The 14,054-nt window shown below is 43.5% G+C and overlaps 2 protein-coding genes across 2 annotated transcripts; both read right to left on the bottom strand.

The window, feature by feature from the left end:
* On the bottom strand, positions 1 to 9,788 carry sec63 (SEC63 homolog, protein translocation regulator). The gene is made up of 20 exons (XM_079179801.1): positions 9,568 to 9,788; positions 8,625 to 8,724; positions 7,426 to 7,540; positions 7,059 to 7,171; positions 6,665 to 6,726; positions 6,494 to 6,552; positions 6,317 to 6,367; positions 6,100 to 6,208; positions 5,857 to 5,951; positions 5,559 to 5,691; positions 5,006 to 5,098; positions 4,693 to 4,838; positions 4,457 to 4,604; positions 3,975 to 4,057; positions 3,706 to 3,774; positions 3,473 to 3,625; positions 3,075 to 3,377; positions 2,759 to 2,959; positions 1,354 to 1,458; positions 1 to 594 (listed from the first exon to the last, which is right to left on the bottom strand). The coding sequence occupies exons 1-20, from the start codon at positions 9,689 to 9,691 to the stop codon at positions 457 to 459; spliced, it is 2,400 nt and encodes a 799-aa protein (XP_079035927.1). The 5' UTR covers positions 9,692 to 9,788; the 3' UTR covers positions 1 to 456.
* Positions 9,789 to 10,504: 716 nt separating this feature from the next.
* Positions 10,505 to 13,473, bottom strand: iyd (iodotyrosine deiodinase). Its single transcript, XM_079179837.1, has 5 exons — positions 13,133 to 13,473; positions 11,924 to 12,121; positions 11,613 to 11,772; positions 11,192 to 11,348; positions 10,505 to 11,036 (listed from the first exon to the last, which is right to left on the bottom strand). Exons 1-5 carry the CDS (start codon positions 13,332 to 13,334, stop codon positions 10,854 to 10,856), a joined length of 900 nt encoding a protein of 299 aa, XP_079035963.1. The 5' UTR covers positions 13,335 to 13,473; the 3' UTR covers positions 10,505 to 10,853.
* Positions 13,474 to 14,054: the final 581 nt, after the last annotated feature.

Genomic DNA, 14,054 nt, shown 5'->3' with positions numbered 1-14,054 from the left:
TCCAGTCCACAGTGTGTCAATCTTTCATTCCTTTACAAACACATACAGGGTTACAAACACACACACACACACCATCCACTCACACTCTTGCGTGCACACACCCCCACACACACACACGGGCCTGGGTAAGTATTCACAGAATTCTCTTCCGCCAGCAACGGAAAGTTAATGAACAAGTCTCTGTAGAAAAGGGGGGGAAAGGGGAGGGAGGGAGGGAGGGGCGGGGTCACAGCCCATGTAAAGATAAAATGGAAGAGAAGAAGGAGGGCTCTGTGTGTATAAACTGTCCCCGGTGATTCTGTGTGTGTGTGTGTGTGTGTGTGTGTGGTGGGCACAGCTTTGCTGCTCCTCGTTCGCTGCTCTTGGGTGTTGTTGTGGGGTCAGGAGTGGGTGGGTGGCCAGTCCATCAGGAGGGAGATGGGGGGGGTATGCGTGTGTGTGTGTGTATATATATATTCAGTCGTTGTCCTCTTCGTCATCCTCACTCTCCTCGATGCCGTCGCTGTCCTCCTGCTCCTCGTCCTCCTCCTCCGTGTCGGGGATGTCCCACTGCGGGTGGTTGTCCAGCATGGCCTTGGCCTCGTGGACCTCCAGCTAGGGCGGCACAAGATCGAGAAGTTGTTGTCAATTTACAGCGGCGCACACACACACACTCTCTCGTCACTAACCATTACAAAAGCAGAATTACATAGATCATTGATACATTGTTGACTGTTACATTCCATCACAGTAATGATGTTAGTAAATAAATGGGACAATGCACGGTGCGGCTTAGCGATTTCCCTGGAGTTTTGGTCTTGACCGGTCTAGAATAAAATCCAGAGTCCCGAGACCGAGACAAGAACAATGTTTAATACATTTTATTTACAGTAAAATTCTAATTTTAAACTGCAAACTGAATATGCAGCAGAGACCATGTAGAGTCACCGTGTCTTAATTAATTAACACGTAACTGATTACAAATTGCATTAAAGATAAAGCCTTTCTAGATAAATTGTCAGTATCACTGAAACTTATCATTTTCTGGAACAATCACATCGTAAGAGATTTCTATGTAAATGTCTATCAGGTGTTGGAATGAATAAATAAATAAATAAATAAAAGCACAATTCATGCTCGGTTTGGCTTGTAACAAATCCCCTTATTCACAACACCTTGGCAGCAATTAGCTCCATTGTTCAGCAAGCTGCTGCTACATTTTGGCTGTGGCCAGCGGGGTCTATTGTCCCAGCCGACTTCCCCAAAGCAATCTCTCTCTCTCTCACACAAACACACACACAAACACAAACACAAACACACACACACACACACACACAAATCTGCGCCCACACAGACACACAACATTCTTGTCACCTTGAGTGGTCTGATCTGGTCCAGTCCCAGGAAGGAATCAGAGCGAAGGATGATAGAATATTGGTAGTTGCCCGTCTTGGAGGGGGCCGGAAACTTCAGCTCCACCTGGGGGACAACACACACACACGAACACAGCTGTTAAATCTAATCACAGGAGCCCTCTAAGTGCAGTCACGAGACTACGCGACTGTGTGACTGTGTGAGTGATTGCTCGCTGTACTTAGTGTAGTGTTACAGTAAAGCATGTGGCGACGCTGCGTTGTGGCTCGATGGTCACTGCTGATGTCAAACTAAAATAGCCACCACATGAAGAAACAAGGCGACTTGTTGTCAAGAAGGTTCTGAATGAATATGACATGATAATGATGGGGTCCAACTGTAAATATTAGACCAGCAGTCCCTCAGGCTGTGATTACATATGGCAAACATCTAATTATCAGCACAATGAGGCTAATTGTTATTCAGCAGGACGAGCGGCGAATGAGCCGTGAATACGGTGTCCTCCCCGAAGAAAAAAACCTGCCCGTCAAACACGCAGCGTCAGAGCAGCCGCGCGGCACAAACGACAGCAGACGTGACGGACTAATCGATTGCTCGACAGGGAACCTCTCGTCGTTACATTCCTTCACAGCCGGTCGTGCAGACTCACACGGGGCCCCGTTAGGCCTCGACCTCAACGGTCATTGTTGCCGGAGAACGCCAGGATCACAGGTGCAAAAATACACACGCACACAAACACACACACACACAAACACACACACACACGCGCCTTCCTCTGAGGAAACAATAACGACAAAAGTGCAAAGGGTTGCCTAGCAACAGGATGTGTGAGGAGGCTACACACACACACACACACTTTAACTTATCAAGAACCTTCTACTCCAGACGGATTAAAGCATAAGCCACAATACAGCCGTGATGTATTTTAATACACTACACAACCATGACTTTTATAATACTATATACTTCAATAATCAATTAAAGCTTTAACTGATTTATTAAGAAGAAATGCTAAATGTTTGCAGCTTCTAGCTTCTCAAATGTGAGGATTTTGTGCATTTTATCTGTTTTGATATCATCGCACATTGAATATATTTGGGTATTCGTTTGAAAAGGTCACTATGGACCCTGTCAAGATTTTTTTATGTTTCTTAGTATATAAATAAATATATAAATATGCAATACAACAATTATTCTGTCTGTATATCTAATATTCTTTACTGTTTTATTATTTATTTATAATACTTGTTTGCACTGTACGCTGCTGTAATCCTGTACATTTCCCCGCTGTGGGACTAATAAAGGATTATCTCATCTTATCTTAAAGCTTCATATAAATATTTCCTCAGAGTCATACTGTAAAGGCATTAGCTGCGTGTTATCCAAACTCAAACGGCACACCCACCTCTTCCGTGTCCTTTAACGTGCACACGTGGTAGGGCATGGAGACGAGGGTCTGATCCCGGCGGTCGGCGATGTAGAGCCACCACCACTCGTGCTTCTCCTCGGGGAAGTAGAGGCTGTAGACGGGGTGCGTCACCTTCGACTTGGTCTCCAGCAGAGCCCGCTCCCGCCGCTGGATGCTTTGCTGCAACGCCTCCCACTCCTGACGGGTAAGAGTGGAGGATTAGGTTGGGTACACGTACAAGCACACATCACAAAACGAGATCTTTTCACCACATGCTCAAGCCTGGTCCCCCCTGATACTGAAGTTCTCTGACCTCTTCATCGTCGCCAGCCATCTCGTCCACCTCTGTGTCGCTCTGTTTGTCGCTGTCTTCGTCTCTCTCGCTGGGAGAGTCCTTGTTGGCTTCGGCTTCGGCCTCGTCCGACTCGCTGCCCTTGTCTGAGGCCTCCTCCTCTTCCTCCTTCACTACTACTGCTGTAGCTGTTGTTGTTGTTGTTGTTGTAGCTGCTGCTGCTGCTGTTGTTGCTGCTGCTGCTGCTGCTGCTGCTGTTGTTGTTGTCGTTGTCGTTGCTGCTGCTGCTGCTGCTGTTGTTGCTGCTGCTGCTGCTACGACTTCCTGGGACATCAACATTGACAACAGGGTTTTATGACGCACGCAGCATAGTTTTTAAAATCATATGGAAATGAATAGATAAGGGATTGGACATGTACATTTCCTGCCACGTTGCCGTTGGCCTGCTTGGCTTTAGCAGGTGCAGGAGTGGCCTTCTTCTTGGTTAATTTTTTCTTCTTTGACTTGGCTGTCTTTTTAGCAGCTTTATTCTTGTTCTGCCACACTTTTGTTTTGGTTTTACTCGAGTCTCCCTGGTTGACACATATAGAAAACATTGGTCAGGTACGCACGTACGCATGAAGGTGTGGTCTAAAGTGTGTGTTCTCCTTACTGCTTCCTCTGTGCCGGCGGCCTCCTCTGTTAGACACGGTGTGGAGTCCTGTTCCTTTTCAAACACCTCCTGCACACACAGTTCACACCACAGTTAATTCATGCTTTTCCACAATGCTTACAGTCCACAGCACCCTCTAGTGGTCATCCATGGAAAAGCATCTTAAAAGGCAACTAAATAATCCATTAGAGTCACAGATGTTGGTTTCTAGTGACTCCTTCATAAGTAGGACAAAGTCAGTGTTTGACCAAATGCAAACAAATCCTTACCGACATCCGTTTTCTTGTTAGGGTGACCGTTACTGTGACAATAGAGCCTGCTGTGATGTTATTGCTGTCTTCATCATCAAGGACTGCAAAGAAAAAAGAAATACATCTTTCAATAAGCAAAAGAATCTGCGTAGTTCTACAATACGATTGTGGAAAATGATTTAAAATCTCACTGATTAGTAGTTACAGTAAACTGGACTACGTCACACGTTTTCAAACTTAATGCAATAGTTTGTCTGAGTCATTTCCAGAGAAACTGTGCTCATACTTTATCGTGTGGCCCATAACTACTTCCCTACTTCTTTCATCCGTTACTGCTAAAGCATTGCTCAAAAGACCCTCTTATGTTAAAAACCTTTCTCTAATACTTAAGTGACGTCTTCAGTCATCGTGTAAAAGACTACGATTGTTACGGAAGACGTGTCACCGGTCGGCTGGTGGACAAACGGAGTCTGTTTGTAAGCGGGAGTGTTCGGACTGACCCTGCAGTTTGGTGTCCATGGTGATGTGAGGGAAGCTGCCCAGCACAGCAATGACCTCATCGTACTTCTCCTCCCCCAAGAAACGCAGCATGCTGCGTCTGTCGGAGTCCTTGAGACTCACCAGGTCCTGGAGGCTCCGAACTTTATACTGGAGAGGAGAAGGCAGAGCATACATTGACCCATTGCACGACCGAAACCTTTGTTTCTCTCTGCGTGTGCAGACACTCTGTAGTTACCTTCTTAGAGATGCAGTAGCGGAGGTGCTCCTCCTCGAAGTGGGGCAGCTGTAACAGTGGTGACTTTGACTCCTGCAGACCCTGCACTATCATCTGGGTCAGCTTCATACAGTTCTCTATGGTGACCAGTCGAGGAGCATGGAAACCTGGAGGCAAGGGGCCGAATTATCAAAGACGTTATGTGGGTTGAAGCTTGTGAGAATATTATTCAAAGTGATAACTTCTGCTCCCGTTAAACTGGACTAACGTGTGTATACATGTGTGTGTATGCGTGCGTGTGCGTGTGCGTGTGCGTGTGTGTGTGTGTGTGTACCTCCTCTGCTGTTGGCCATCATGGTAAGCTGACAGCCCACGTTGATCATTTCCTGCAGCAGAGCTGGACTCTTCCGCACCACAAACCTCTGATCTGGAACCCAAATATACATGCATCACACATTGTATCATGTTATTAGGAAACCTAGCGTTATTATGCAGATAATGCTTATTGTCCCCCACTTCAAAAAAAATCATTGAAACCTTTCCACTGTGTCACAGCTTGCCAAGACTGTGTTCTTTATGGTTCACAAACAGCTGGAAAAACTAGTGAAACTACTCTAAACGGCGTGTCCTTTTTGACTATTACCTCGGTGTAGAAGTTGTGTATTCATGAGGAAATCTTGTGACTTCACAACTCCAAACAGCTTGTGCGATCGTTTTTTTGGCCCATTTTTGGTAGAAAAAAAAGAACCACTTCCTTTCCACGTGGTGTTGCTTTGGAGAAGGCTGACGTGGAGCTATATAAGCTCACTCACTGTGTTGTTTTGTGACCATGTGAAATACAGCAGTGTTTCAACAGACATGGCCCTCTTAAGAGTAGCTTGTCCTACCTTCTTCCAACTCCTCCGATACGTCCATGCGTGCCAGGTGGGCAAGCACCAAGACCCTGGCCTTCAAACTGTAAGGATAGCAGAATGGAGGCTCCTTCTTCTTCACGTTGATATTTCCCAACTCACGGATCAACTGCAAGACAGAAAGGAGAGGTTGTTTATAGACACACACACACACTCTGCCCTTCTTATAGCGTTTCCCTTTGAATTCCTCACACGGATGCACATCTTTGCGAGCCCGAGGAAGTTGCTCTCACACACACATCATGTATCCACAAGCATTGACGTTTGTTATCACCTGTGGCACTTCGATGTTGTCCGTTGGTCGTATGGTGGCGTCTTTATTGCTGCGAGGGTCAAACTCAAACGCTGCTGTCAACACCATCGCCAACCCTGGAAGGAAGAATTGGTGAAAATCAGAACGAGTCAAAAAGAGAGATGACAGGACACGGAGACGAATAAACAGAAACCTGCTGCTTGTTAACTGTGGGTGCATCTGGTCAAAGTCTCGTTGTGTAATATGAGAAGAAGGGAGACTCACGCTTCATGTTCATGTTGGGCGTCTTGTACATGAAATGCATGAAGAGCTGAGTGGTGTTGATGAGAATCTGGTCTCCGCTATATCGGATGGAGCGGTACCACCATGTGCCCTACGGGATGGATGCACAAAGAAAGGAATAGAGAGTAAACGGTGAGAAATATGGAATAGAAAAGAAGAGAGGGCAACTGTTTGATACAATCTATTGCACACGACTTACCACAACCACAGGAAGGATGACCATAAAGGCTAGTCCATATACCAACAGCACCTACAGGAGAAAGCAAAATATAATGATTTATTGAGGACAGTGTCTCTCTGCTAGTATAAAACAAAACATTTCAAGCAAATCAAGTTGGGTTTATCTATTAAAATTACAGATTCAACAATAATATACCAGCATTGAGTTCTTCTGGTCAACAATCCAGGCCGGCAGGGCGATACCGAAGCTGGTTGCTGGAAGAAGAGACGGACATGAGAGGCAAAATCTCCTGCTGCAGTAAAGCAGAGATATCAAGGAAACACAATTATCTAATCTAAACTGATAACAATGGGCGGCTTCACTCACCTCCTGGACCATCTGGGTTACCGTATTGTTCCCAATTCTGTCGAGACTGTTCATTGGTCAGACTGTGGAAAAAGTAAATAACTAAATTACCTCGAAAATTCTGGCCATTCAATTGATAAATATGTGTGATTATGCAAATATTTATTAGAAAACTCTTCCAGTTTACCTCACATCTTCTCTCTCAACTACAGGACAATATTACGATTTTTGTAATTGTTTGTAATTCCTGTTTATTTTCATTTAGTTTCTGTTTTGCTGATTGTACTCTTGTGAATGTTTATTGTTCTCTCTCGGAAAAGACATCTTAATCTCAATGTGACGGATTAAATAAAGATAAAAAACAGATGTATTCTTGCTGTGTGGCATACAAAGCGAGGACCTAAAGGACACTTACGCAGCGTAGGCTTTGGCAATCCTCATGAACGTGGCCTCATCACCACCTTTGTCAGGATGGTACTTGAGGGACAGCACACGGTATTGCTTCTTGATTTCTGACAGCGATGCACCCTGGAGACAGAATTACACTTACAATTCATTACCACGCCACATATATACAGCGTGAGTAACAGATACAATACAGCGGTACCTCAAAAGAGATGGACGATGTTATTTTTATCTTGCGTTTTATCTTCAGAAGTTATGAGTCTAATATCGTGTGCGCAGAACATCAAGCGTGTCTTTGGGGACTTTAGAGGCTTTGTAGAACACAGCAGACTTTATGTTGTGTGTGTGTGTGTGTGTGTGTGTGTGTGTGTGTTTACCGGGTCCAGGTTGAGGACTTCATATGGATTGTACTCCTGGTACTCTCTGTCCAGCTTGGACACCTTGTAGGCTAGCAGCAGGAACACAGCCCAGCCGAACAGCAAGGCCGCTTTCCTGAAAATGGCAACACACAAACAGGAAAAGTATGTCACTCACACACACACACACACACACACGTCTGCGCTCCCTCGAGGAAAACATCAGGCCCGTCTCATTTTTACCAGACTGTTTGGAGTTAAGACGGGGAAGCAGAAGCAATCTGCGATGTCATCTAGCTTTCAGGATGTAAAGCCACGAACATTAGACTACTGCATACAAGCAGAGAGAGGGGGCAGGACATGTTCTGACATTGTTGTTGTTTAGTTATGCATTGAAGTTTAACTTGTTTCCATGACAATGGCAAAAACCCTATGGCCTAACTCTACAGCATCTGTTGCCATGACAACCGCTCCACTGGCCTGAGTTGTCTGGGCGTCAGATACATGATGATGGATTCCTGTAATAAACACCAGCGTTATGATACAGTGGTTAACAAGGGGGAAAACAGACATCAAGAGGCTGATTCATTCCACTTATATACTGATGTACATTGTACACTGATGCTGAACCTCACTTGAAAAACCCATCAACACACACACAAACACACTGAATAAACAACACTGAGAAAGCAGGTTCATGTGAAGAGAAATGTTAAACAGTGCAACGCGGTGTTTACACTCACTTAGAGGTTTACACACGAAAAACAACATCAGCCCAACTTGGGCCAAACACGAGCGCTTACACACACGCATACAAGCTTCGAGTCTGCCTACACTGTGGACAACGTGGTCCTTTTGCCTCTTCACACATACAACAGTAACAACATCTCTGTCCAGCTGCAGACACACACACCAGTAAGATATCAGGAAGAGCTCCGGATGGAAGGACGAGTGACGCCCAAACAACAGAGGCGATGGGACATTTGACAACAAAAGGAGAATGGGGCGAACTGGTTATTAAAGTGCCGATTAAATTATGGCCAATCATACGTCAAGACAATTAAATGAGACTGAAGCTGTACTTGGATTAGGTGTAACGTAGTGCCATAAATAACTACCAACAGTGAATAATTCACAAGAACAACCAACTCAAGACGTCTCGGGCCAGCTGTCATGACGAAGAGCGTAAGAATCCACCCTTCACAAATAATGGGACTCACTTTAGTGTTGGGACGATGCTCTGCTGCGACTTCATCAGCCTGAGCCGGTACCACAGACACCGGCCATGTACCCTCCTCAGGCTCTTCAGACGCAGTTGTTCTGGAAAGAGGATGGAGAGAGAGAGAGATTACAGACACACTAGTAGCATCATACCGGTCATAATCACCTCAATCAAGCACTGGTAATTTGGTGAGGATTACTGGTGCTTGAAGTTAAGAATGTAAAACGTGGGTGAGTGATATTTTCACGGACAATATATCATTATTGTGGACATGTAAGCCAAGATTGAAATAAGCTTGTTAACTAAGATTACCTGATTTATAATGCAATATTTAATCTTATATCAACAAAATCAATGGCAACTTGTCATGCAACTATTCCCAGTAGACCAGCTGAGTAAAGTGTGCTCGCATTGGTTAAATAACCCATGTTAGATATGCTCTGTTGTTGACAAACAGATAGCTGTAACGTGGCTGAGATAACAGTGTATTAAGATAAGGTCAATAAAGCTTCAAGCTCGAGAACAGAGAGAATGACGCTGGTTTTTGGGGGTTGAAGCTCTCGCATAACTAAGCTAGCACTTAACTCGTTTTTATCCACCGAAGAAGGCTAACGTTACAAATGTGACGTTAAAACAAATGGACGGTGATTGGAAACGTTAAAAGTTGGTGGAGGGAAACCGAGTTAACACTTGTACTTAACTCTGAACAGTGAAAGAGACGTGGGCATCACCTTTGTAGCGTCTGCTAGCTTACATTTACAAGTTAATGACACGTCGGGTTAGGTCACACAGCCTCTCCGCATCGAGTAGCATGCTAGCCAGATTAACAAGAGTGCCAGTTGGTGAGCCTTTACCGTCACAAGACAAGCTAACTTCACGTTACACTAGCTATGCTAATGAGTTAGCTGAGTTAGCACTGAGCCAGACATCTCGGGCCTTACCAGCATTCTGATCCCGGGGCCAGAGGTAATATGTAGCCGGGACCACAATAAGTCCGACGAAGGACGTGAGGAAGTAGAAAAAGGTATTGCCGCTGTCATCGTACTGGAACTGTTGCCCGGCCATTTCTTAGCGGCGCTTGAGTCGCCCTTCTTCTTCTCCACCCCTGCGCTTCTTCCCCCTTCTGGCCCAATGTGTGCGACTTGACAGACCGTTAGCTAGCCAGCTAGCATCTATCCAAGACAGCTCTTCATCATCGGTGTACGTGGTGTACGCCTGCGCAATGTTGCCTTTCTTCTTCTTCGTCTTGTTCACTGGTCGATTCAGCGCTGTTCCTGAGCGCTACTGACCCCCAGTGGTGGCAATGGAGGTACGCTAGAGTGTGATTTTTTCAAAGCTCACAAATAAAACAATTTCCAAGTGTGACTAATGGTGCGAATGGCTTTTTGAGCTCGATTAAACCAGTCAATTGAATACGATGTTAGGCAAAACATACTTGATGACTTCATTAAGAATAACAAGGGACTTTATAATAGCCAACTCTTTCACTTGTGAACACCTTGTTCAATAATTTTTGGGTGTAAAGAGAGGAAATTCTAGCTGAGAGGTCCCACAAAAATCCCAACATGAGTACTTTTCGGGGGGCACCAGTGCAATGTTCTTTCAGGGCTGGGTTGGTTGGTTCTGGGTCATGATTTTGCAGAATGATCTATTGAATATACGCTAAAAGAATAAAGATGTCAAACCATACCCCACTCATCAAGAACTCATTGAGAGGTGTTGTTCCCCCTCTGAAAACATGTAGTGACACTCATATTGAAACAAATAACGCTATGAGACAAACATGTAACTCAAACTTAAAAAATGTAATGCCCAAGGACATTACATTTCAGCTCAGTTAAAGGTGCAAATACAAATTACACAAGCAATCCCAGAGAGAACAACTGAAAACAGATTGTATCGTATTCTTGGCAGCAGTGCTGGAAACCATTTATCTTTGTTTGGTAGGAGCGCAAGTTGACCTTGTTCTTGTTTGAATGATTTAACATTTGTATTAGTGGCCACTATATTGCTGTGACATCTCCTCCGATATATTAATGTACAAGGTTATACACCTGTTTCTGTAACCATAACGGTGAATGATTAGGATAATGAGCAAAAATGGATGGTAAAATATGATTTTATGATTATTTAAAAACATTTTCTAATCACATTAGGTATATATCTTCTTGATTGTTCAGCTGCGGGCAAAAGAAGAGAAGACTGTTTCCCCCACAGACTGATTCTGTTATATGTGGACCACAATATCATCCAGAGGCTTGCGTTTCAAGTCAGGCACTGTGGCCTCACAAGCAGGGTAACCTACAGGAAGTAACATCAACAGCTTCTCATTGGCTGGCCGTTTGAGGAGGAGCCTGAGCTGGGGGCCACAGTTTAGGGGCGTCGATGTGACGGTGACAAGTCCCACGTTCTGATAAGAACATGGACAGAGAGAACAGATGTTCATTTATTGGTAATTGCATGCATTTTCAAGATCCACATAGTTCTACTTGTTTAAACGGCATTCATGACCAAGAAACCAGGGATTGGCTGATTTATATTTCAGAGGGTGATGTTATTCCTTACCTGTAATGCAGCCAACAGGAGGCCACACGATATGGAGACACTGATTTCATTGTAGTAATGTGTCCTTTTCTTGCCATTTGGTAGGATCCCATAGATCTGTTTGAAGACGAGGATCAGATACGGCGCAACATCCAAGTACTCCTTGATCCAGTTTGTCCTGCATGAGGAAGGAAGTTGGGAGAAAAAAGGGGAAGACGTGCGTGTCATTTTGTTATTATTGTATGTTCTGTTTGTGCTCCACACCATGTGATCATGTTCCTAATCCATATAACAAATAAGAATAAGAATGAAATTAGTTATACACTACATTGGTCCATGATGACTGATAATCATTGAGTAAGTCAACGCAGTACGGTTACTAGTTCTAGTACAAATATATTAATTTTTAATGTGTGAGTGTAGAGTAATTATTGGTGCTCACCTAAATCTGGCCAAATCCTGGACCCACTTGTCCCCCATCCTCTGACGGTAGTTGACCTCCTCCTCTTCTTCCACAATCAGTCTGATCTGGTGCTTGGTCTCTGGGTCTGACACCACAACAAACGTCCAGGGCTCTGTGTGGGCTCCACTAGGGGCCGTACCTGTCCAAAAGAAGAAGGGGTGGAGGGGTGAGCAGTCAGAAAAGAATGAAAAAAAAACAAAACATCAGTTGCTCTCTGCCATTTTTCTTTATTATTTTGGTTTATGGCGGATTGAAAGTGGTCCATTTGTCCTCTTTAAATTTGCACATGCCTGCAGTGCGGATGGCATTATTGATGACTTCTCGTGGGACTGGCTCTGGACTGATGAATCGGATACTCCTCCGCTGGTTCATCAGAGTGTAAAAATCCTTGGATCTCTCCAGCATCGTTTCCTCTGGGTAACCTGGTGGCGAGTAGGGCACTTGTAGAATGTCTTCCTCCTCATTGCTGTCCACCCAATCACCATCCTCTAAAAGAATGAGAGGCACAAAAGCAGGACCATGGAGCAGCTTCACATGTGAAACGTCTTGTTGGATGTGAAATAAGGACATTGGGGAATTCAATACTCTTGGAGAGTTCAAGTCATCTTTAAATCATAATGATAATTCATCAGAAAACATTTTTGATTCATATGATTAATCAGAAACATATATTGTAATATGCATCATGTGAGTATACTTTTTATAATGTGCTCTAGTGAAAATAGTCAAATATTTTGTCTTAGTAAAAGAATACGGTTACAAGTAAAGACAATTTTTTGATAAAAGAGCTAGCATCAAAAATAATTAAAATACCAAAAGTAAAAGTACTCATTATGCAGAATAGCCCACTTTAGAATAATGTAATTAGATTATTGAATTCTAATTATTGATGCATTAGGGTGTGCATCACGTTAATGTTGCAGCTATTAAGGAGCATTATTTTAATTACTTTATTTACTGCTGGGAAGCGTGCAAATTTCCAAGAGGAATAAAGTATATTTATTTATTAGTTGATATTTGTATTTTTAATCTGAATCAGCAAAGTAAAAATCAATTGAATTCATCATATACATGTAGTAAAAAGCACAAAAGATAGCTCAAACATTGCACTTATTTACTGTCCACCACTCATGTCTCATAATCTAAGAAAGCTTAGAAAAATGTCAACGTTTTGGAAACCAGGTACAAAAGGTCAAAATATTCATTTCGTGCAGTTTTTCATAAATTGCATGATATTAAATGGAAATGGAGAAAAGTCCCTCGCTCTCCCTGTGTCTACTGTATACAGGCTATTGATTAACCAAGCATTGGAATGAATGTGTCGAATACAGCAGACATTGAGCCCACTTGTTGATAAAGGGTTTTCACATTCCAAATATGTTCATATTGTGTTGAGAGATGGTGGTTGTGGGCTATATACATATACTTTGTAAAAAAAAAAGTATAGGTTTAAAAGTTAAACCCCGTCGAAAACAACCCGAACTCTGTTCAGCTCTTACCGTCCTCTTTTCCTTTGGTTTCTGTACCGTCCTGTAGGTCCTGGTCCACCCACGGTCTAAAGTCCGCTTTTGGTGGCCCTTCAGTTTTTCCAGGCGAGGTCGGGGAGGTGGTCTCTGTCTCCCGTGACCTCACCAGCATGAAGCCTATCACGACGCACAGGACCACCGCCAGGACAGGCGTGAGGACCGACAGGAGAGCCATGACAGCCGGAGGGGAGAGAAGATCATACGGGTACACAAAAGAGTGCAAACCGGATGTCCAGAAACCCTGTTAATGTTTCCTTTTTTTATATTTTGGAAATTAGGTTTTTATGCTGAGTCAGAGCTAGAAAGGCCCCTTCAACTTGCAGCTCTGCCCAACTGTGACTGGCTGTACCGCTCTTTAAAAAAAGAAAAAGAAAATCTCCACCTCTTTCATGAGTTGAGCGCCCAATAGGTTGTTAAACTATGTCTAAAGTTCACATTCAAAGCCCTATATGTAATATAGTATAAGGATTAAAGCCCAGCCATGTTTTTTCATTTCTTTTATATGTCTATTTTATTTAAATGGGTTGTAATTTACTGCATAATTTTTTGATTTGATTGGGTGTTGAGATCTTCTCCGAAACCGAAGCTAGTGAAATGTAGGCTTCTCCAAAAGGGTGAGAGTCTACCTTATCACACGCATCTCTGGAAATTATGATCAGAATGTCACCAAGTTCGGACTGGATGTTCACAGAAAATACCTTTGACAATCTTCAAACATCTATAACACACAATAAATTAAATAGATCGAAAATCAAAAAGGTATGTATGTCTTTCGTTATTAAAGTAAGGAAACCAATCACCAAAGACTGTTATCTTATCATAAAAGTATCTGACTATTCACTTTATACCTCTGATGTCAGCAGCCCTCAACAGGTAACTAGTGCAGACAAACCGA

Source organism: Pholis gunnellus (genome assembly GCF_910591455.1).
Source record: "Pholis gunnellus genome assembly, chromosome: 19".
Taxonomy (NCBI): Eukaryota; Metazoa; Chordata; class Actinopteri; order Perciformes; family Pholidae; genus Pholis; species Pholis gunnellus.
This window is presented reverse-complemented; position numbering and strand designations above follow the sequence as displayed.

What these genes read in the sequence shown, in the direction of transcription:
- sec63 (XM_079179801.1), bottom strand. Translation starts at nt 9,691, where the DNA reads ATGGCCGGGCAACAGTTCCAGTACGATGACAGCGGCAATACCTTTTTC. An exon ending in TAACAAGAAAACGGATGTCG is followed by an intron (nt 3,775 to 3,974) that starts GTAAGGATTTGT and finishes CTGTGTGTGCAG; the next exon opens with GAGGTGTTTGAAAAGGAACA. An exon ending in CGTTAAAGGACACGGAAGAG is followed by an intron (nt 1,459 to 2,758) that starts GTGGGTGTGCCG and finishes GTTGTCCCCCAG; the next exon opens with GTGGAGCTGAAGTTTCCGGC.
- iyd (XM_079179837.1), bottom strand. Translation starts at nt 13,334, where the DNA reads ATGGCTCTCCTGTCGGTCCTCACGCCTGTCCTGGCGGTGGTCCTGTGC. An exon ending in AACCAAAGGAAAAGAGGACG is followed by an intron (nt 12,122 to 13,132) that starts GTAAGAGCTGAA and finishes TCATTCTTTTAG; the next exon opens with AGGATGGTGATTGGGTGGAC. An exon ending in TAATGCCATCCGCACTGCAG is followed by an intron (nt 11,773 to 11,923) that starts GCATGTGCAAAT and finishes TCTTTTGGACAG; the next exon opens with GTACGGCCCCTAGTGGAGCC.